The following is a 23,161-nucleotide window of genomic DNA, read 5'->3' on the forward strand; positions in this document are numbered from 1 at the left end:
GCGGACTTGCGGGAAGTGACGAGTGTGTTGAAAATATGCAGAGGGAAGTCATCTTGTGGAGTTGGTTATCTGTAGATAATGTTAGCCTTGTAAATATGTTCTGTTTGAATGCTTCACAATAAAAAGTAGTTTATACTTAAAAGGACTTAAATTGTTTCTTCACAGATTTATTATCTTTTCTTTTATGGAATGTCTGTTATTTTTAAGACATTAAGATAATCATATTCATCACCGATGAATGATTTACTCGTATAGGCCTATAGTTGCCAAAGTTGGTCTTGATGTTATAGGTGGGTTAGAATATAGCTCCAGACAGCTAATTCAACCTAACACTTAGGCGTATTTATTAACTCGACATAAACACACACTTTCCAATAAAAGCTTGAACTCCTCTTTTATAAAAAAAAATGTGTAACAAATACCTACAGGCCTGCAATGTCATCGGAAAAATGTTAAAAATACACACGAAATCACAATCGTATCTTATAACTACAGACGTTACTTTAAAAAAGAAGATGATTACGTCCTACGCGTCATGCGTCTAATCATGCATATTAACCAATAACCTAAATTCTACCAAGTCACTGGTTTTCCTGGCTAGCTCAGGCAACCCATTCCATGCTCTAATAGCACTAGGGAAGAAGGAGTATTGGTACAAATTTGTTCTAGCATATGGGACGAGGAGTGTGCCAAGATGTTAAAGGATTTGCAACACGCCTCTCATTTCTTTCATCATCTGTTCTCTTCCTTTTAGGCTACACATCATTCAAAAAGAAACGTGCATGTATCAATGCAAACATTCCATAACCGTTGGACACTAATATCGTTGACAATGGAAGAAAAACTGAAGCATGAGAGAGTAAAAAAAAATACCTCTTTCAGAGCCTTGCGGGCAGATGATGTAAATGCAGAAAAAGGTCAACGAAAACGCAAGAGGATCTCTTCCCTACCGTGAAATGATGGAAGCTGGGTTGGTTGACAACACTGTGAAACCTGATTCCTTGACCAGGAAGAATGCAGAAAAGGTTGCAAGGAGAAAAGATGGTTGAACAACGTGAAGAAATGGACTGACGTTAATGCGGATGGCTTATGACCGAGAGAAGTTAAGCACCTTGGCTGAGCGCATTATCACATTTTCCCCTCCCCCCACACACACTCAAACAAAACATGTCAAGGTTCAAGGATTTCGACAACTTCATGTATGGCAATGTCCGGCGATAAAATGTTTATTTTGATTTATAAATAACATCAACACACTCTCTCTCTCTCTCACACACACACACACACTGGAATAGCTTGTTTACGAATTACTGTAGTCTACATAACGTTTAGGCCTACTAATTACAAGGAGCACACACAGACACTGACACACGCACAGCTAAAAACAAAATCATTATCTAAAGTATTTGGGACAAGTACGGTACATTATATCGAACACAAATGTCATAAGGTGAAATTATAAAACACCCAACTAATGTAATCCTCAAATTATTACATGTACACTGCACTACCTAACTTTCATTAGCCTCAACATTATTATTATATAGTCAGGATTAAATGTGTATAGACGCCTAAGGTTAGATCTTTGCTCTAGTAAGTAGAAAAATTGTTTAGCCTACTAGAATAGCAGTGATTAGTGGTATGCAGGGCTTTTTTTTTTTTTGTGACGGTACGCACCGATACGGCGTACCGGCACCTTTTTTGAAAATATTATTACTTTTTTTGTATGTATTTTAATGTATTTTATTAATTTTTTGTAATTTTTTAGTAGTTAAAAGTTAGGCAATCAACTACTGAGTATGTACCGGCACTGGTGAAATGTAATAATGAAATTATAGAAACCATCCGCAGATAGACATCTTATAAATGTTTATACGAATACAAATATAAAAGCTATTCGTTATTGTAGATAGAAATGACAATAGTTCGAAAAAAACAACAACGGCAAACTGTCATGGCAGCTTCCTTCAGTCGTAGAACGACCATAGTTAATTGTGTAGGGCACCTTTCAAGTGGATGAAGGCGATAGGTTCCAATTCAGAGAAGAGTTATTCCTGTCCACATCTAACGGAGGTTAAGGTGGCATTCGCTTTGGTAGTAGAGGAACCAGCCGTTTTCATTTGGCACGCTTTTCTTCCAGAGCTGAGCTCAATGCTTTTTCGCTGTCAATAGCTTTCTTTGTCACCATCTCTTTCCACATGGTGCGGTTTAGGGTTATGTCTTTCCAATAGTCCACTGGGTTGAGGTCCAGTTTGATTAGGCCTACATCCACATATTGGAGGTGGGGTCGACCAGTTTTTCTTGAGTTTATCGCGGCAGCAGTACGAAGGTAAAAGATACAAAATGTCAATAATTTAGCAACAACTAGCACAATTCTTTGAAATAAATAAGAAATGATTACACAAATATATGGGAGTGGCGGGAATGGGACTGTGCTGCTATGGCCCCTTTGAAAAAAAACTTCCTGCCTGCTCTGATGATTATAATAAGTAGGCCTACACTGTTTATCTTATCTTATAAATTACAGACGTTACTTCAAAAAAAGAAGATGGTTACGTCCTATACGTGTTTCTAGGTCAATCTAGTTATGCATGTTGATCAATGAATTAAATTCTGCTAAGTCATTGGTTTTCCTATGCTGACTCAGGCAACCCATTCCGTTCTCTAATAGCACTAGGGAAGGAGAAGTGTTTGTACAAACTTGTCCTAGCAAATGGAATAAGAAATGTGTCTTTTCATTTTGCACAATGCAAGATTTATACAAAGAGAGTAACTATCACACAAAGGATTGATAGTTAGCATTCGAGGGTGTAGGTGTAGTGCATTGTACACATTCGTTACTATGGCTTGTTTTGTTTATGTATTTCAGTATAGTCTATAACTGAACCTTGTTAATACAAACTTATCTTAACACAGTTCATGACATAGTATACCCTTAAGAGACTAGAGTTCTATTAAATTACTTAAAACGCTCGTTATGGAAACTTGTCCAAAGGGTGTGTTAATGGTATTGAGGTTCCATTATAAGTTGTTTTTTTTGGAAATCTCGGAGTATGAAAGAAAGTGGCGGTAAGCTAATGAGGACTAATAATTTACTAATTTACTGACTTATGATCGCCTTAACCCTACATACATGTACTGGCAATAATTGTAAATAAGTAGGACTTATAAGTAGGACAGGGTTACTGCAGCGATTAGACCCCACGATGACCTGCTAACTATCGTAAAAAAACACAAGCTAAAAATGTATGGCCATATTACGCGATCTTTGGGGCTCGCAAAGACCTTCCTTCAGGGAACAGTACCATGAAAAAGAAGAAGAGGCAGAGAAAGCGATGGGAGGACAACCTAAAAGAATGAAAGGGCCTGCCATTGAAAGAGGTTCTAAATAAGGCAAAAGACATAGAGAAATGGAGAAAGACGGTCGACGAATTTTGCATGGTGCCCCAACGGTCCAATAGACTGAAGGATAGGTAAAGGTAAAAAGGACCTAAATTTAAAAAAAAAGCAATAAATGAAATGTATACCAAATAGTCATCATGTAAAAGTCTATGATCTGTATGTATAGGAAAAAAAAGAGTAATTGCAAAACATGGGGTTTAGCAGCCATAACGAAAGAAAATATGCAAATTTAATAATAAAGTTATGGATAGTTCCAAATTTATATAATAGATGTCAAGTGAAATTGAAATTAAACCACGAACATTTTTGAACATGTTTTCAAGCTCCTTTGTACATTTTTTTGGTGAATAACAGTCTTATTATTATTTGATTTAATATGAACATACTTAAATGACCTCCCTGGTCGTGTAGTATGCGCTCTGGACTGTCATTCGATGGTCTCGGATAGGGTTCGAACCCTGCCCGCTGCCATCACCCGTCTTCCTGCGGGGGGGGGGGGGTTAGCATTTTATTATCTTCAAACTGAAGGAACATCTGAAGCATGTAAACCATTTTACAAAAAAAAAAAAAAAAAAAAAATCTAGTGCCAGGTGACAGAAACTAATGGAGAAAATAATAACGCAATGTATGAAATACATGAATTAATTAACTTTTCAGTGTTAGTCTAGTTGAAATCAGAAGAACGGTGAGACAAACGAGTTTTTAAAAAGTCAACAGCAGTGCATTAGAAACGCTCTCCACCGATTTGGTTTACAAGATAAGTTTAAAAACAAACTTATCGGTTACGAATAATTATTTGGATCCATTGACTCCCGTCATCCAGAGTGGCTGGAATCGGAAGGGAGTGTGGCACCAAAGTTCTTTGTTTTGTGTGCATGGAATTCAGGATTGCATAGTGGACAAAGGTTACTTTCAGATGTTTCCTTTACTTAAGTGATATATTTAAAACATGAATTAGTTGCCATTCTCATTATTATCATAGTTGTATCTTATCATAATATTTTCTCTTCTAGTGATTGAACATTTTTTGTTATGATCAAAAACGTCAATTATTCGGACTGAAAGAGAGAAATGGATCAAACAAATAAGAAAGAGGAAGCACAGGTAAAACGAAATAAAACAAACAAACGTACACACTTTTCATGACTTACCACTTTATTGACTTATTGTAACATTAGGGCATCTATATGGAATACCACTTGTATGCAGTAACTACAAAAGAGTAAACATTTTAGTAATAATGAAGTAGGGGACTGCACTGTCCAGATAATTATTAGACCTACACCGTAGCGCATATGACTGCATTCATTTATATATTTGTGAGTATGTTATTGGTATACAAACTCATATTCACGCAAATAACATTGTTGTTTTTTTTGTGTGCTATTATGGGGCTACATAAAAAAAGAATGCTTAGATAATAAAGTAATCAAATATAGGCTTAGTAACATTTTTGTTGTAAATGTGGCATAACTAGAAGATAACCTTTACATAGTGTGATATTTTTGTATTTCGTATAAACAAGACGTTCATCATTTTTGTTTCATGTTTAGCAAAATGGATGGACCTGGAAGTTCATGTCTGTAATGTTTTGTGCATACCTTGTCATACCTGGAATCTCCTATACCATATCATCTCTCAATGCTCCAGCAGAAGTAAGTATGAAGTAGGCTATACAATGTAACACCTGTCAATTAACTCAGAGATAAAGGAAACCATTCATACAAAAGGCCATTTTTTAAAACGTTTCGATGCGGGAGCGGCTCTCAATGGTTCTATAGTACTGTAAATAAATTGTAAATAAACAACATCAAAACTCAACTGTTTGCTCACTTGTTAATAAGGTCACTCGTTGCAAGCAGGCGACAAAGAGAAAAAAAAAAGGGGGGGGGGGCGAAGTCATTGTTTTTGAAAAATAAAAAAAAAAGTGTGTGGAGAGACAACATGAAAAAAAAAACGTTTCAGAACATGCTTAAAAAAAAAGAATGAGCATTTATATAAAAAACAAATTTGGACAAGAAAAAAAATAGGGCTTGGAATCTTCTCTCTCTCTCTCTCTCTGTGTCACACTTTCATTCCTATCTAATCGTGCTCATTGTAGGACTATGTATTTAAAATTAAGTTTACTTCATAAATGAACTAAGAAAAATGTGAACTGTTTATGGAACTATATCGTATTTCCCTGATTTCTTTTGATCGATAAACCACACTAGGTCTAAGTCCCAAAATATGCCTCCATGGAAATGTTATTTTGGTCTGGAAATCCTAATTGCTGTTTTAAACATATAGAGTCCTAAACGTACCCCAATTTAAAAGCATTCTTCTGTTATCGTGGTGTTTTCAACATGCTGAAACACTGTGCACTGTGACACACTGAAAGGTTCACACTTTTCAATGTACACATATGCAATGACTGAATGAACACTTTTGTTTAAATTTCAGTATATCAAGAGCTTCATCAATGCGACGAAATATGAACGAGACCATTCCTACCCTAGTAAAGATGAAATAGACTCGCTCTTTGGCTTGTTGGTAGCACTTGCCGGTTTGGGTGCAATGGCTGGTTCTCTGGTGGCCAGCTTATTGTCCGACAATCTGGGACGGTCAGTATCTCAAGAACATGTATCTCGAATTAACACATGAAATGGATGGATGGAAGTATAAAGTAGATTGTTGAAAGTGTCACATTATATAAGTTTACACGAAGAGACACTTTGATACTTGACGTTTCTGAAGGACAGCAAAAGGTATAAATCATATAAAATGCATGTACATCGAATTCGGGGTGGACGTTGTATTTGTTTAAAAGGACCTGGGACGTGGATCGTGGGTTAACGAGTATGTTGTGGAAACACGTGCTATTAAAAGTGTTTTTAAAAGATGTTCAGAAAACCTTCGTCCGAATTTTTTTCAAGTGTATTCAGGGCATTCATTTTAATTTAAATGACCATGACAACTTAAAAGCATTTGATTTTCACAAAAAGCAATGTGATATCTGTATGTCGAGAGTGTAGAGTCAGAAAAGCGAAAAAATGACAATAATTGTAATCTTCTTATGTTGACCCTCACTTTAATGTGTTCTAAAGGTTTGACAGTTCTTATCTCTCAACTTCCTCCCAAAACCTAAAGTGCCTCTTTTAAATGTTGATCTAGGGCTCTAGGCAGTACTGTAGGTCTAAATAGTTGACAATAGGCTACATGATACTCTCATAAAACAGGTACTTTGTAGAGTACTATTCTCGCCATTTTTTTAAGTTGGCATCGTCAAGGTAGCTTATATTATCCTATTCGAAAAAGATAACACATTTCTTCACATTGTAACAAAGTTTTTGAATCCCTCAGAAAGATAGCCATACTCATTGCTTCACTGACAGGCTTGACTGGTGTTCTATTGTTAAGTCTTGGTAGAACGGCTTCGTCTTTCGAGATGTTGTTTGTTGGAAGAGTCTTGACTGGAGTGACACTTGGTAAGTGCTCATTGCAATGTTCAGAAAGTTGTCTTCAGAATCTTACGGACTCAACCATTGCTCTTTAACATTCAGAAAAACTTTCGCTTTTTTCTTAACGAATTATTATTAGAAGAATATTGGGTGGCTATGAAAACGTATCCTAATAACAATAGGAAAAAGAAAGCATAATCTTTGGGCCCATTTGGTGAAGACAAATAAAATAATTTTTGGTAATTTACTCTTGAAGGACTGATTCCTACATTCCTTTATGAATCACACCCTTTAGTGACAATTGATCAAGCTTCTTCAGCTGCATCATGATCGCCGTTATCATAGTCATCATTTTGAAATCATCTCTCTCACTTTCTCTGTCTGTCTCCATGTGTATTAACCACAATTTAAAACCAGGAGCAGAGTTTTTCCAAGCATTAAAGATTTTCTTATTCCCAGGGATTGGGCTGAGTGCTGCTCCGGCTTACGCTGTAGAAATGTCGTTGCCGTCTATGAAAGGAAATGTAGCTCTGATCAACCAACTTTTTCAGAGCTTTTCATTCATCATCGCTCAAGTCGTTGGTTATATGGAACTTCTTGGAAACGAAGAACAGTGGCATCTATTACTTGGTAGGCTAAGTCACTTCGACTTTGTAGACTTCAAAAAGTCACTTTCATGACTTTGTAGACAGATTTTATGATGTCTCTTCGACTTTGTAGGCTGACTTTAAAACGTATCATACGACTTTGTAGGGAGGTGCGGTGGCTGTGTGGTAAAACGCTTAGCTTCCGAACCGAGGGGTCCCGGGTTCGAATCCTGGTGAAGGCTTGTATTTTTAATTTCGAGATTTTTAGGGCGCCTCAGAGTCCACCTGACATTAGTTGAGAAAAGTAAAGGCGGTTGGTTGGTCGCTGTGATGGCCACATGACACCCTAGTTAACCGTGTTAAACAGACGAATTTTACATCATCTGACCATAGGTCGCAAGGTCTGAAAGAGAAACTTACTCTGACTTTGTTGACAGATCCCATATGGATTCTATTTCATTATTTTGTAACCAGACTTTATAACGTTTCTTATTACTTTGAAGACAAGACCTCATCAAAATTCTCTATCTCATGACTCTGTAGATTGACCTCGTAACTAGTCGTAACGTGTCTAACCATGATCTTTTTACTCATGAATAATAGAAAGATAAGCAATGTAAAATTTTTCCCTCTGTCAAAGATAAAAAATAACTTCCATTAACTATTTCAAAAAAAATCTTGTGTGTATATTCCAGGCTTACCTGTCATCTTTTTTGGGCTTCAGCTGTTGATTTTACCTTTTTGTCCAGAAAGTCCAAGATATTTGCTTATGAAGAAAAATGATGTAGCTAAAGCCACGAAAGGTATTTTAATGAGTGCGATTTCTTTATTCAGACCCTGCTTAGTAGCATAGTAGACCTATTATTTCATTCAATTAGCAGCGTTTTTTTTAAGCATGTGTTACTAGTTATAATAGTTAAAGTGATGTTGAAATTATATATAAAAAGACTGCTTTTGAACGTGTTCTTGCAATATATGAATACTAGACTTTGTTTATTATCTTCAATTAGGCACGACTTTGTCTATTATCTTAAATTAGGCACGACTTTTGTTTATTATCTTCAATTAGGCACACATTATTAAACGAACGATTACGTCTCTTCATTTTCATTTCTGTTTATTTCCCAAATTGAAGCACTGCAGACGATTCGAAACAGGAAAAATGTAGAGAAAGATATTGACATGTTGCATGCAGAACTGAGAGAATCATCTACAGAAGCAGAGGTATTGTTACTTGATGGATAAAACTATCATTTAGATGCCTTTCCAAAACATATTGAATTCCTAAATACGATATCTGGATGAAGTGGTTAGTTCCCCTCCATAAAGGCTACAACAATGAGATTTTAAAACTCCTTTATTCCACGTTTAATCAAAGTGTTTTAAGGTCATTCGTCGTCACCGAGAAGTATACTAGAACCCAAATCATTGAGCGTTGGTTGTGAGAGTTTGTGTATGTGTACCGTATGTGTGAGTGTGTGTGTATGAGTATTTTGTATTACGTGTGTTTCTTGATTGTATTTGCATCTAAATTGTTATTGTTTTTGTAGTAATGCTTAGGTGGACAAACGGAATTTCCATTTGTTTAGAGTTAGACCAATAAAATTATCTTATTATCATACTATCATATCTCCGCTTTTTAATGTCAAAACAAATGTCTGACATGGTCTGGTGACATTTTCTCAGGTTTCATTTGTTCAGTTGTTTAAGAACAAAGTCCTAAGAAGGCCTCTGGTGATTGCAATTGTTTTGGGACTACATCAAAATTGGTGCTCAATTGCAGCTGTAAGTGAATCTTTTATTTTAATTCTAATGTGCGCTATAAATATATGCCAAACGGGGTAGGGTAACCTTCTTGAGAAGCATAAGTAAATAATTATTATAATAAGTATAGTAACACTAAAAAAAAAGGCAATCGACCCAAAGGCAGACCCCGAATGCGATGGATTGATGATGTGGATGCAGATCTGCAACAGCTTGGGGTTAGGGCGTGGAAACAAAAGGCCCGGGAGAGATCTGAATGGAAGGATGTGTTGAAGCAGGCCAGAGCCCTCATTATAAGCATATGTGGCTAAACATCCATACTAGGTTGTCTACTATTCCTTTGTATATATTACATTCATTTCTTCAGCATTTTAACAATGCAAATGATATAAATGTCCCAAAGCCCAGCGGGTCCTAGTCTATGATAGAGAATGTTAAGATGTTTGATTATTGTGTTATGCCCATGAAGTCCTAGTTATAACTCAGGTAGTCTTTACAAAAACTGTTTAACTGAACCTCTTAGAGTTACTTTACTAAATAACTTTTCCAAAGCAGAAATAACAACAGTCTACAGCTACTTAGAAATTAAACTAAGTAAAGAAGTATCCACCTTATTGAGATTTTACAATTAATTTTTCAGATACTATTTTTTTCCACCGAGCTGTTCCAGAAAGCTGGATTGGATGACAGAAGTTCCCGCTATGCAACATCTGGAACTGGGATTACATTCTTCACTGTTAATGTTGTCGCTATGTTTCTACTGTCTAGGTTTGGGCGTAAGACTTTGTTTCAATTTGGAACTATAGGGATGGGCATGTGCTCAGCAGTTATTGCACTGACTATGGTATTTCAGGTAAAGCTTTAGGCATATATAAGAGTAAGTAAAAAAAAAAAGACTGAATTGAAGAATTAGAAATGAAATGTTTAGCTTTTGTAATTCGTAGTTCCAAAAAGAAAAAAAAAAATCACACATTGATTTGGAAACAAAAATAGACAATCATACAGGTAGGCCTACATTCAAAAATCGCATTCTAGTTTTTAAACAAAACATATGTGCTACCCTCAATTATTTGTATGTTGTATTCTTAACTTTTTGCGAGCAGAGCAATTAAAGCGTTGCAAATAATTTCCAATGTAATCTCATTGTCGTATGACCCACTTAAAATATCTTATATATGCATCAACGGCATGCTTTAAAATAATCGCCCAGACAGTTTTTATTTGAACGATCCTTTCTTTGTGCTCCCTTCACTGTGTACATTGTAGGATGATTTTTTGGCAGTGAGTCGAGTCTTGTAATATAACCGAATCAGCTCAGCTTTCGTTTCGTCACAGTATTAAGGAGTTCCTCCTTTTTTAAAACCAGCCAGAGGAGTGACTTGTAGAACATATATCATTTACCCTCAAAGGCTTGAATTCTTCTTTTAGCCTCAGCGTTCAGCGTTAAATTTCACAACCATATAGATATATGTAGGAGTAGGGAAATTACTAGTGAAGAATACAATTTGAATTTAATTTGGAAGCAGATGTTAGTCTTCCATATTTTTCACAATTTACTCATGACAGAGGATGACAAAACTAAGCGGGTTTTTATCTTTATTAATGATCTTCCATATCTTGTTATGTTTGACCAGATATATTTAAATGAGTTAACTTCTTCTAATGTTGGAAATCAGATTTGCAACATCTTTTTTTTGTTTTGTTTTTGAGATGAGCTTGACAGATACAGCCCATTAGATTGCTTTTTCGTGAAGCTAGGGAGATGGCGCTGTAATACGTAGACTAGATTTACTTTTCATGTCTATTATGCAAAATAAAAAGATAAGAGAGCTATTTGGATAAATGTGCTGTTACAGACGAACTCAATGTGCTCTCTTAATGTTTTTCTAAGTGTCCCCCTTCCCCCAAGAAACGATTTAATGAACAGCAAAGACTCCACGGGCGTTGGTATTGTACAATATGTAGGTCACGGCTAGTTCTGCGTAATTACATGAAATACTACACCTTTTCCCATCCTTCCGATTCATAAACAGTCAAGACATATCTGCCTACCGTCATTATTTTCTTTGCTGTTTCACTTTGAACGACATTAATTTGTTTGCTATGTTTCACTTTGAACGATATTAATTTGTTTGCTATGTTTCACTTTGAACGACATTAGTTTGTTTGCTATGTTTCACTTTGAACGACATTAGTTTGTTTGCTATGTTTCACTTTGAACGACATAAGTTTGTTTGCTATGTTTCACTTTGAACGACATTAGTTTGTTTGCTATGTTTCACTTTGAACGACATTAGCTTGTTTGCTGTGTTTCACTTTGAACGACATTAGTTTGCTTGCTATGTTTCACTTTGAGCAACATTAGCTTGTTTGCTATGTTTCACTTTGAACGACATTAATTTGTTTGCTATGTTTCACTTTGAACGACATTAATTTGTTTGCTATGTTTCACTTTGAACGACATTAGTTTGTTTGCTATGTTTCACTTTGAACGACATTAATTTGTTTGCTATGTTTCACTTTGAACGACATAAGTTTGTTTGCTATGTTTCACTTTGAACGACATTAGTTTGTTTGCTATGTTTCACTTTGAACGACATAAGTTTGTTTGCTATGTTACACTTTGAACGACATTAGTTTGTTTGCTATGTTTCACTTTGAACGACATTAGTTGTTTGCTATGTTTCACTTTGAACGACATAAGTTTGTTTGCTATGTTACACTTTGAACGACATTAGTTTGTTTGCTATGTTTCACTTTGAACGACATTAGTTTGTTTGCTATGTTTCATTTTGAACGACATTAGTTTGTTTGCTATGTTTCACTTTGAACGACATTAGCTTGTTTGCTGTGTTTCACTTTGAACGACATTAGCTTGTTTGCTGTGTTTCACTTTGAACGACATTAGCTTGTTTGCTATGTTTCACTTTGAACGACATTAGTTTGTTTGCTATGTTTCACTTTGAACGACATTAATTTGTTTGCCATGTTTCACTTTGAACGACATTAGCTTGTTTGCTGTGTTTCACTTTGAACGACATTAGTTTGTTTGCTATGTTTCACTTTGAACGACATAAGTTTGTTTGCTATGTTTCACTTTGAACGACATTAATTTGTTTGCTATGTTTCACTTTGAACGACATTAGCTTGTTTGCTATGTTTCACTTTGAACGACATTAGCTTGTTTGCTATGTTTCACTTTGAACGACATTAATTTGTTTGCTATGTTTCACTTTGAACGACATTAATTTGTTTGCTATGTTACACTTTGAACGACATTAGTTTGTTTGCTATGTTTCACTTTGAACGACATTAGCTTGTTTGCTATGTTTCACTTTGAACGACATTAGCTTGTTTGCTATGTTTCACTTTGAACGACATTAGCTTGTTTGCTATGTTTCACTTTGAACGACATTAGCTTGTTTGCTATGTTTCACTTTGAACGACATTAGCTTGTTTGCTATGTTTCACTTTGAACGACATTAGCTTGTTTGCTATGTTTCACTTTGAACGACATAAGTTTGTTTGCTATGTTTCACTTTGAACGACATTAATTTGTTTGCTATGTTTCACTTTGAACGACATTAGCTTGTTTGCTGTGTTTCACTTTGAACGACATTAGTTTGTTTGCTATGTTTCACTTTGAACGACATTAGTTTGTTTGCTATGTTTCACTTTGAACGACATTAGTTTGTTTGCTATGTTTCACTTTGAACGACATTAATTTGTTTGCTATGTTTCACTTTGAACGACATAAGTTTGTTTGCTATGTTACACTTTGAACGACATTAGTTTGTTTGCTATGTTTCACTTTGAACGACATTAGCTTGTTTGCTATGTTTCACTTTGAACGACATTAGCTTGTTTGCTATGTTTCACTTTGAACGACATTAGCTTGTTTGCTATGTTTCACTTTGAACGACATTAGCTTGTTTGCTATGTTTCACTTTGAACGACATTAGCTTGTTTGCTATGTTTCACTTTGAACGACATTAGCTTGTTTGCTATGTTTCACTTTGAACGACATTAGTTTGTTTGCTATGTTTCACTTTGAACGACATTAGCTTGTTTGCTATGTTTCACTTTGAACGACATTAGCTTGTTTGCTATGTTTCACTTTGAACGACATTAGCTTGTTTGCTATGTTTAACTTTGAACGACATTAGCTTGTTTGCTATGTTTCACTTTGAACGACATTAGCTTGTTTGCTATGTTTAACTTTGAACGACATTAGCTTGTTTGCTATGTTTCACTTTGAACGACATTAGCTTGTTTGCTATGTTTCACTTTGAACGACATTAGCTTGTTTGCTATGTTTCACTTTGAACGACATTAGCTTGTTTGCTATGTTTCACTTTGAACGACATTAGCTTGTTTGCTATGTTTCACTTTGAACGACATTAGCTTGTTTGCTATGTTTAACTTTGAACGACATTAGCTTGTTTGCTATGTTTCACTTTGAACGACATTAGCTTGTTTGCTATGTTTAACTTTGAACGACATTAGCTTGTTTGCTATGTTTCACTTTGAACGACATTAGCTTGTTTGCTATGTTTCACTTTGAACGACATTAGCTTGTTTGCTATGTTTCACTTTGAACGACATTAGCTTGTTTGCTATGTTTCACTTTGAACGACATTAGCTTGTTTGCTATGTTTCACTTTGAACGACATTAATTTGTTTGCTATGTTTCACTTTGAACGACATTAACTTGTTTGCTGTGTTTCACTTTGAACGACATTAGTTTGTTTGCTATGTTTCACTTTGAACGACATAAGTTTGTTTGCTATGTTTCACTTTGAACGACATTAATTTGTTTGCTATGTTTCACTTTGAACGACATTAGCTTGTTTGCTGTGTTTCACTTTGAACGACATTAGTTTGTTTGCTATGTTTCACTTTGAACGACATTAGTTTGTTTGCTATGTTTCACTTTGAACGACATTAGTTTGTTTGCTATGTTTCACTTTGAACGACATTAATTTGTTTGCTATGTTTCACTTTGAACGACATAAGTTTGTTTGCTATGTTACACTTTGAACGACATTAGTTTGTTTGCTATGTTTCACTTTGAACGACATTAGCTTGTTTGCTATGTTTCACTTTGAACGACATAAGTTTGTTTGCTATGTTTCACTTTGAACGACATTAGTTTGTTTGCTATGTTTCACTTTGAACGACATTAGCTTGTTTGCTGTGTTTCACTTTGAACGACATTAGTTTGCTTGCTATGTTTCACTTTGAGCAACATTAGCTTGTTTGCTATGTTTCACTTTGAACGACATTAATTTGTTTGCTATGTTTCACTTTGAACGACATTAATTTGTTTGCTATGTTTCACTTTGAACGACATTAGTTTGTTTGCTATGTTTCACTTTGAACGACATTAATTTGTTTGCTATGTTTCACTTTGAACGACATAAGTTTGTTTGCTATGTTTCACTTTGAACGACATTAGTTTGTTTGCTATGTTTCACTTTGAACGACATAAGTTTGTTTGCTATGTTACACTTTGAACGACATTAGTTTGTTTGCTATGTTTCACTTTGAACGACATTAGTTGTTTGCTATGTTTCACTTTGAACGACATAAGTTTGTTTGCTATGTTACACTTTGAACGACATTAGTTTGTTTGCTATGTTTCACTTTGAACGACATTAGTTTGTTTGCTATGTTTCATTTTGAACGACATTAGTTTGTTTGCTATGTTTCACTTTGAACGACATTAGCTTGTTTGCTGTGTTTCACTTTGAACGACATTAGCTTGTTTGCTGTGTTTCACTTTGAACGACATTAGCTTGTTTGCTATGTTTCACTTTGAACGACATTAGTTTGTTTGCTATGTTTCACTTTAAACGACATTAATTTGTTTGCCATGTTTCACTTTGAACGACATTAGCTTGTTTGCTGTGTTTCACTTTGAACGACATTAGTTTGTTTGCTATGTTTCACTTTGAACGACATAAGTTTGTTTGCTATGTTTCACTTTGAACGACATTAATTTGTTTGCTATGTTTCACTTAGAACGACATTAGCTTGTTTGCTGTGTTTCACTTTGAACGACATTAGCTTAATTGCTATGTTTCACTTTGAACGACATAAGTTTGTTTGCTATGTTTCACTTTGAACGACATTAATTTGTTTGCTATGTTTCACTTTGAACGACATTAGCTTGTTTGCTATGTTTCACTTTGAACGACATTAGTTTGTTTGCTATGTTTCACTTTGAACGACATTAGTTTGTTTGCTATGTTACACTTTGAACGACATTAATTTGTTTGCTATGTTTCACTTTGAACGACATTAGTTTGTTTGCTATGTTTCACTTTGAACGACATTAGTTTGTTTGCTATGTTTCACTTTGAACGACATTAATTTGTTTGCTATGTTTCACTTTGAACGACATAAGTTTGTTTGCTATGTTACACTTTGAACGACATTAGTTTGTTTGCTATGTTTCACTTTGAACGACATTAGCTTGTTTGCTATGTTTCACTTTGAACGACATTAGCTTGTTTGCTATGTTTCACTTTGAACGACATTAGCTTGTTTGCTATGTTTCACTTTGAACGACATTAGCTTGTTTGCTATGTTTCACTTTGAACGACATTAGCTTGTTTGCTATGTTTCACTTTGAACGACATTAGCTTGTTTGCTATGTTTCACTTTGAACGACATTAGCTTGTTTGCTATGTTTCACTTTGAACGACATTAGCTTGTTTGCTATGTTTCACTTTGAACGACATTAGCTTGTTTGCTATGTTTCACTTTGAACGACATTAGCTTGTTTGCTATGTTTCACTTTGAACGACATTAGCTTGTTTGCTATGTTTCACTTTGAACGACATTAGCTTGTTTGCTATGTTTCACTTTGAACGACATTAATTTGTTTGCTATGTTTCACTTTGAACGACATTAACTTGTTTGCTGTGTTTCACTTTGAACGACATTAGTTTGTTTGCTATGTTTCACTTTGAACGACATAAGTTTGTTTGCTATGTTTCACTTTGAACGACATTAATTTGTTTGCTATGTTTCACTTTGAACGACATTAGCTTGTTTGCTGTGTTTCACTTTGAACGACATTAGTTTGTTTGCTATGTTTCACTTTGAACGACATTAGTTTGTTTGCTATGTTTCACTTTGAACGACATTAGTTTGTTTGCTATGTTTCACTTTGAACGACATTAATTTGTTTGCTATGTTTCACTTTGAACGACATAAGTTTGTTTGCTATGTTACACTTTGAACGACATTAGTTTGTTTGCTATGTTTCACTTTGAACGACATTAGCTTGTTTGCTATGTTTCACTTTGAACGACATTAGCTTGTTTGCTATGTTTCACTTTGAACGACATTAGCTTGTTTGCTATGTTTCACTTTGAACGACATTAGCTTGTTTGCTATGTTTCACTTTGAACGACATTAGCTTGTTTGCTATGTTTCACTTTGAACGACATTAGCTTGTTTGCTATGTTTCACTTTGAACGACATTAATTTGTTTGCTATGTTTCACTTTGAACGACATTAACTTGTTTGCTGTGTTTCACTTTGAACGACATTAGTTTGTTTGCTATGTTTCACTTTGAACGACATAAGTTTGTTTGCTATGTTTCACTTTGAACGACATTAATTTGTTTGCTATGTTTCACTTTGAACGACATTAGCTTGTTTGCTGTGTTTCACTTTGAACGACATTAGTTTGTTTGCTATGTTTCACTTTGAACGACATTAGTTTGTTTGCTATGTTTCACTTTGAACGACATTAGTTTGTTTGCTATGTTTCACTTTGAACGACATTAATTTGTTTGCTATGTTTCACTTTGAACGACATAAGTTTGTTTGCTATGTTACACTTTGAACGACATTAGTTTGTTTGCTATGTTTCACTTTGAACGACATTAGCTTGTTTGCTATGTTTCACTTTGAACGACATAAGTTTGTTTGCTATGTTTCACTTTGAACGACATTAGTTTGTTTGCTATGTTTCACTTTGAACGACATTAGCTTGTTTGCTGTGTTTCACTTTGAACGACATTAGTTTGCTTGCTATGTTTCACTTTGAGCAACATTAGCTTGTTTGCTATGTTTCACTTTGAACGACATTAATTTGTTTGCTATGTTTCACTTTGAACGACATTAATTTGTTTGCTATGTTTCACTTTGAACGACATTAGTTTGTTTGCTATGTTTCACTTTGAACGACATTAATTTGTTTGCTATGTTTCACTTTGAACGACATAAGTTTGTTTGCTATGTTTCACTTTGAACGACATTAGTTTGTTTGCTATGTTTCACTTTGAACGACATAAGTTTGTTTGCTATGTTACACTTTGAACGACATTAGTTTGTTTGCTATGTTTCACTTTGAACGACATTAGTTGTTTGCTATGTTTCACTTTGAACGACATAAGTTTGTTTGCTATGTTACACTTTGAACGACATTAGTTTGTTTGCTATGTTTCACTTTGAACGACATTAGTTTGTTTGCTATGTTTCATTTTGAACGACATTAGTTTGTTTGCTATGTTTCACTTTGAACGACATTAGCTTGTTTGCTGTGTTTCACTTTGAACGACATTAGCTTGTTTGCTGTGTTTCACTTTGAACGACATTAGCTTGTTTGCTATGTTTCACTTTGAACGACATTAGTTTGTTTGCTATGTTTCACTTTGAACGACATTAATTTGTTTGCCATGTTTCACTTTGAACGACATTAGCTTGTTTGCTGTGTTTCACTTTGAACGACATTAGTTTGTTTGCTATGTTTCACTTTGAACGACATAAGTTTGTTTGCTATGTTTCACTTTGAACGACATTAATTTGTTTGCTATGTTTCACTTTGAACGACATTAGCTTGTTTGCTGTGTTTCACTTTGAACGACATTAGCTTGTTTGCTATGTTTCACTTTGAACGACATAAGTTTGTTTGCTATGTTTCACTTTGAACGACATTAATTTGTTTGCTATGTTTCACTTTGAACGACATTAGCTTGTTTGCTATGTTTCACTTTGAACGACATTAGTTTGTTTGCTATGTTTCACTTTGAACGACATTAGTTTGTTTGCTATGTTACACTTTGAACGACATTAATTTGTTTGCTATGTTTCACTTTGAACGACATTAGTTTGTTTGCTATGTTTCACTTTGAACGACATTAGTTTGTTTGCTATGTTTCACTTTGAACGACATTAATTTGTTTGCTATGTTTCACTTTGAACGACATAAGTTTGTTTGCTATGTTACACTTTGAACTACATTAGTTTGTTTGCTATGTTTCACTTTGAACGACATTAGCTTGTTTGCTATGTTTCACTTTGAACGACATTAGCTTGTTTGCTATGTTTCACTTTGAACGACATTAGCTTGTTTGCTATGTTTCACTTTGAACGACATTAGCTTGTTTGCTATGTTTCACTTTGAACGACATTAGCTTGTTTGCTATGTTTCACTTTGAACGACATTAGCTTGTTTGCTATGTTTCACTTTGAACGACATTAGCTTGTTTGCTATGTTTCACTTTGAACGACATTAGCTTGTTTGCTATGTTTCACTTTGAACGACATTAGCTTGTTTGCTATGTTTCACTTTGAACGACATTAGCTTGTTTGCTATGTTTCACTTTGAACGACATTAGCTTGTTTGCTATGTTTCACTTTGAACGACATTAGCTTGTTTGCTATGTTTCACTTTGAACGACATTAATTTGTTTGCTATGTTTCACTTTGAACGACATTAACTTGTTTGCTGTGTTTCACTTTGAACGACATTAGTTTGTTTGCTATGTTTCACTTTGAACGACATAAGTTTGTTTGCTATGTTTCACTTTGAACGACATTAATTTGTTTGCTATGTTTCACTTTGAACGACATTAGCTTGTTTGCTGTGTTTCACTTTGAACGACATTAGTTTGTTTGCTATGTTTCACTTTGAACGACATTAGTTTGTTTGCTATGTTTCACTTTGAACGACATTAGTTTGTTTGCTATGTTTCACTTTGAACGACATTAATTTGTTTGCTATGTTTCACTTTGAACGACATAAGTTTGTTTGCTATGTTACACTTTGAACGACATTAGTTTGTTTGCTATGTTTCACTTTGAACGACATTAGCTTGTTTGCTATGTTTCACTTTGAACGACATTAGCTTGTTTGCTATGTTTCACTTTGAACGACATTAGCTTGTTTGCTATGTTTCACTTTGAACGACATTAGCTTGTTTGCTATGTTTCACTTTGAACGACATTAGCTTGTTTGCTATGTTTCACTTTGAACGACATTAGCTTGTTTGCTATGTTTCACTTTGAACGACATTAGCTTGTTTGCTATGTTTCACTTTGAACGACATTAGCTTGTTTGCTATGTTTCACTTTGAACGACATTAGTTTGTTTGCTATGTTTCACTTTGAACGACATTAGCTTGTTTGCTATGTTTCACTTTGAACGACATTAGCTTGTTTGCTATGTTTCACTTTGAACGACATTAGCTTGTTTGCTATGTTTAACTTTGAACGACATTAGCTTGTTTGCTATGTTTCACTTTGAACGACATTAGCTTGTTTGCTATGTTTCACTTTGAACGACATTAGCTTGTTTGCTATGTTTCACTTTGAACGACATTCGTTTGTTTGCTATGTTTCACTTTGAACGACATTAATTTGTTTGCTATGTTTCACTTTGAACGACATTAGCTTGTTTGCTGTGTTTCACTTTGAACGACATTCGTTTGTTTGCTATGTTACACTTTAAACGACATTAGTTTGTTTGCTGTTTCACTTTGAACTTAGGATGACGCACCAGCGTTGAAGTATGTGAACATTGTGGTTTCCCTGTTGATCATCGCCTTCTATTCCATTGGACCAAGTAAGTAACACGGCGTAGACCGTGATATTACCACAGTAGCTACTTATGTTGAGAGTTTGAGAGTGACGTTGTTTAAATAATGTTACCTCTGATCATTAATACACCGCTGCCACCATGTTAATTAAGATCTAGTTTCACAGTCAGCAATAAACAACCAACAACCATTAGTGTCAGGCGAAGAACGATACTTTATTATATTGAACGCGCACCATATCAACAATAGCCATGGGGAAAAATACAACTCGGATAATAATACAAGACTTAATTAACATTTAAGGCTATAAAACAAATATATACAAATAGGATGCTTGTGAATCACTTGTTAAAAGCGAAGTGCGAATAAGTGGAGGGACAATGTAAGATTTGTAACGTTACTGGAACATGGATGAAGGGTGTTACGTAGTGTATGTGTGTGTTTCTATGGTGACGGTGGTAAGAGTATAGCGATTGATTGTGAATGATGCAAGATAAACGGTATTGTTGTCAGCGGTCTTAGACAAGAGAGACGACTCCATATTGCCAGACTGAAAAGGTGTGTTATTTTAGGGAGTTAGATTTTGTTCAGAATACCATTTTATTTTATTACTTAAGTTAGTCTACTACATTTATTTCATTTTATCTCAAGTTGATTTTTTTCTATATAGTAATAGAAGTTATATTTAGTTTCGTTCATAAAGAATGTACTCAAGTTATTTCAAGTTTTACCGTTAAGATCTAATACACCTACAGCGGTTTAATTCTCTACCAGCAGTTTGATGCTACGAGCCAACGACCGTCAACAGCAAAGGAGTTTGGAAAATTCTTAACACACAAAATTAGAAAACACATGATTTAGTTCTACATTTATAAAAACGTACCCAATAAATATAAGGATATTGGCCAACTTATGAAACAAAAATTATGACGTATTATTTTAGCCAAAAATTAAATAGTTGTAGGAATTCAACATTCGATTTTCAGACTAGAATATCTTCACAATAATATCTTCAGAATATTCTTTTGTTTTTAGGGACGTTATTTTCGTGTTTTAATTAATATTACACTCTATCTAGTAGAAAATACATTGCGGAGATGTTGATTAAATGTATGAAACGTGGATGTTGCAAATAATTCTACTTTATTTTCAGTATGTGTATTTTGGGTAATCTTGAGCGAATTATTTCCGCACAGCGCCAGAGGATCTGGTTTCAGTGTCGCCATACTGTGTGCTATGATTAGCTTCTTCTCTCACTGCTATATCTTCCCATTGCTTTTGGTAAGATGTTGTTAGGATGTCTCTTTAATTTTAAGGTTAAAGGATAAGATCTATTAGTTTGGTTCAAAAGGATTTCTTCTTTTTAGAGTAAAAAAACAAAGACACAAAGATAAAGGCACATTCCTCGTCCCATATGCAAGACAAATTTGTACAAACACTCCTTCTTCCCTAGTGCTATTAGAGCATGGAATGGGTTGCCTGAGTTAGCCAGGAAAACCAGTGACTTGGCTGAATTTAAGTCATTGGTTAATATGCATGACTAAATGCATGACGCGTAGGACGTAATCATCTTCTTTTTTGAAGTAACGTCTGTATTATATAAGATAAGATAAGATACAACAACTATTCAAATGAGACAAATTACAAGGCTGAAAAATGGAAGTGATTGATTTTGTGAACTAGACCTCTACAGACCTTATAAAAAGTTCAAAGAATACGTATACAGGTTCTAGATTCTTTTTAAATCACTGCCATATATCTCAGTACTGCAGGAATAAGCTCCCTTTCTCGATACAAGAACAAACAAACAACTAATTACAATACTTAGCAAAATAATTGGTTAATTTGTTTTTGTTGGTTTGCGTTTTGTTTGGTATAAATAATAATTGTGTACAGTTTCAACTAGACCCGAGAATGTGTGTGGGAGAAATAACGTTTACAAAAATTGTACCAGACAGACTGACAGGCAGAATGAATTGATATAAGCTTTGAACAAAATTGTTTGACAAAACTACAAAAAAATGTTTTCTTGTCTTTTGCAGTCGAAACTTCATTCCTACACTTTCTTTGTTTTCACTGGAATCAACGCAGTGACAGCACTATTTGTACATTTCTATGTACCAGAGACAAAGAACAAATCGTTCGCTGAAATAGCGAAGTCATGGGCTAATGCTGAAGATCTGGAGAATCAATTACCATTAAGTCAGAAATGTCACACAGGGTCTTCTAATGCACACGCCAATACAGTCGTCGAAACTAAACAACAATAAAACAAATAATTTTCATTGAACTCTGAAACTTGCATATGGGTTTTATTTATTTTGTTTCAATTTATATGTCTTACTAAATAAAACAAGAACAAAAAACCCTGATGGATCAAAGTGAAAATACAGCACGTTTGGGCCACGAGTCCTTCATCAGATACAAACAGACGAAAAAGACAAACAATACACACGCAATGCTTTTGTTGTCAATCGAGGTAGAAAAAAAAAGAAAGAAATTCACTGGTGTAAAAGCAGATGAGCAGACCAGACCGAAGGCTTTCTTGGTGACAATTTAATCTTTCGGAGCAGGCGTCCTTGCCCAGTTCCGAGTCGGTCACTGTATAATTGGTGTTTACTTTAGACGGTTTCGAGAACACTACGACACGGCGTCGCCACTGCTTGGAGGGCGGCGAGACAATAAACCACATCTTTATGAATGACACGTCTTGCATGAAAGGCGATCGGGACAAGGTTATGAGAGAGAGAGAGAGAGATAACTTGTCCTTGTGCGGCAACGGATCTGTCCATGTACGGGGACAAGGCGACCTTACAAACTCACTGCCCCCTTTCTTTCACGTGCTCTAAGGGGGTCATCTCAGGATGATCATTTATTAATGAGGTTTCTGGTACGCCGGTGTAAAAGCGTGTTGAATCGGGAAGTTGTGATGCGTTCGGACTAAGATGATTGGCTGTGACAAAAAATCGGAATGTTTGTCTCCATCTCATTTTAAAGAAATGCTATTGCATCCATCGACGTCATACTTAGGGCTTTATTGGGCCTATTTAGGGTGGCTGCCTGGTCGTGCGATATGCGCGTTGGACTGTCATTCGGTTGTCTCGATGGTCCCGGGCTCATACCCTGCCCA

The 23,161-nt window shown here is 35.1% G+C and overlaps 1 protein-coding gene across 4 annotated transcripts; it reads left to right on the plus strand.

Annotated features, from left to right (window-relative positions):
* The first annotated feature begins 1,431 nt into the window (after positions 1-1,431).
* On the plus strand, positions 1,432-22,331 carry LOC106064778 (solute carrier family 2, facilitated glucose transporter member 3-like). Of its 4 annotated transcripts, none has more exons than XM_013223424.2 (13): positions 1,432-1,450; positions 4,416-4,506; positions 4,956-5,057; positions 5,845-6,005; positions 6,745-6,869; positions 7,302-7,472; positions 8,125-8,232; positions 8,565-8,653; positions 9,116-9,214; positions 9,834-10,046; positions 19,982-20,057; positions 21,185-21,312; positions 22,074-22,331. In XM_013223424.2, exons 2-13 carry the CDS (start codon positions 4,474-4,476, stop codon positions 22,299-22,301), a joined length of 1,533 nt encoding a protein of 510 aa, XP_013078878.2. In that variant the 5' UTR covers positions 1,432-1,450; positions 4,416-4,473; the 3' UTR covers positions 22,302-22,331. The 4 variants fall into 4 exon arrangements, with proteins under 4 accessions (XP_013078878.2, XP_013078864.2, XP_013078856.2 ...); XM_013223410.2 differs by having other exon boundaries at positions 1,439-1,576; XM_013223402.2 differs by lacking the exon at positions 1,432-1,450 and adding an exon at positions 1,457-1,593.
* The last annotated feature ends 830 nt before the right edge of the window (positions 22,332-23,161 follow it).

The sequence above is a fragment of the Biomphalaria glabrata genome, chromosome 5 (assembly GCF_947242115.1).
Source record: "Biomphalaria glabrata chromosome 5, xgBioGlab47.1, whole genome shotgun sequence".
Classification (NCBI taxonomy): Eukaryota; Metazoa; Mollusca; class Gastropoda; family Planorbidae; genus Biomphalaria; species Biomphalaria glabrata.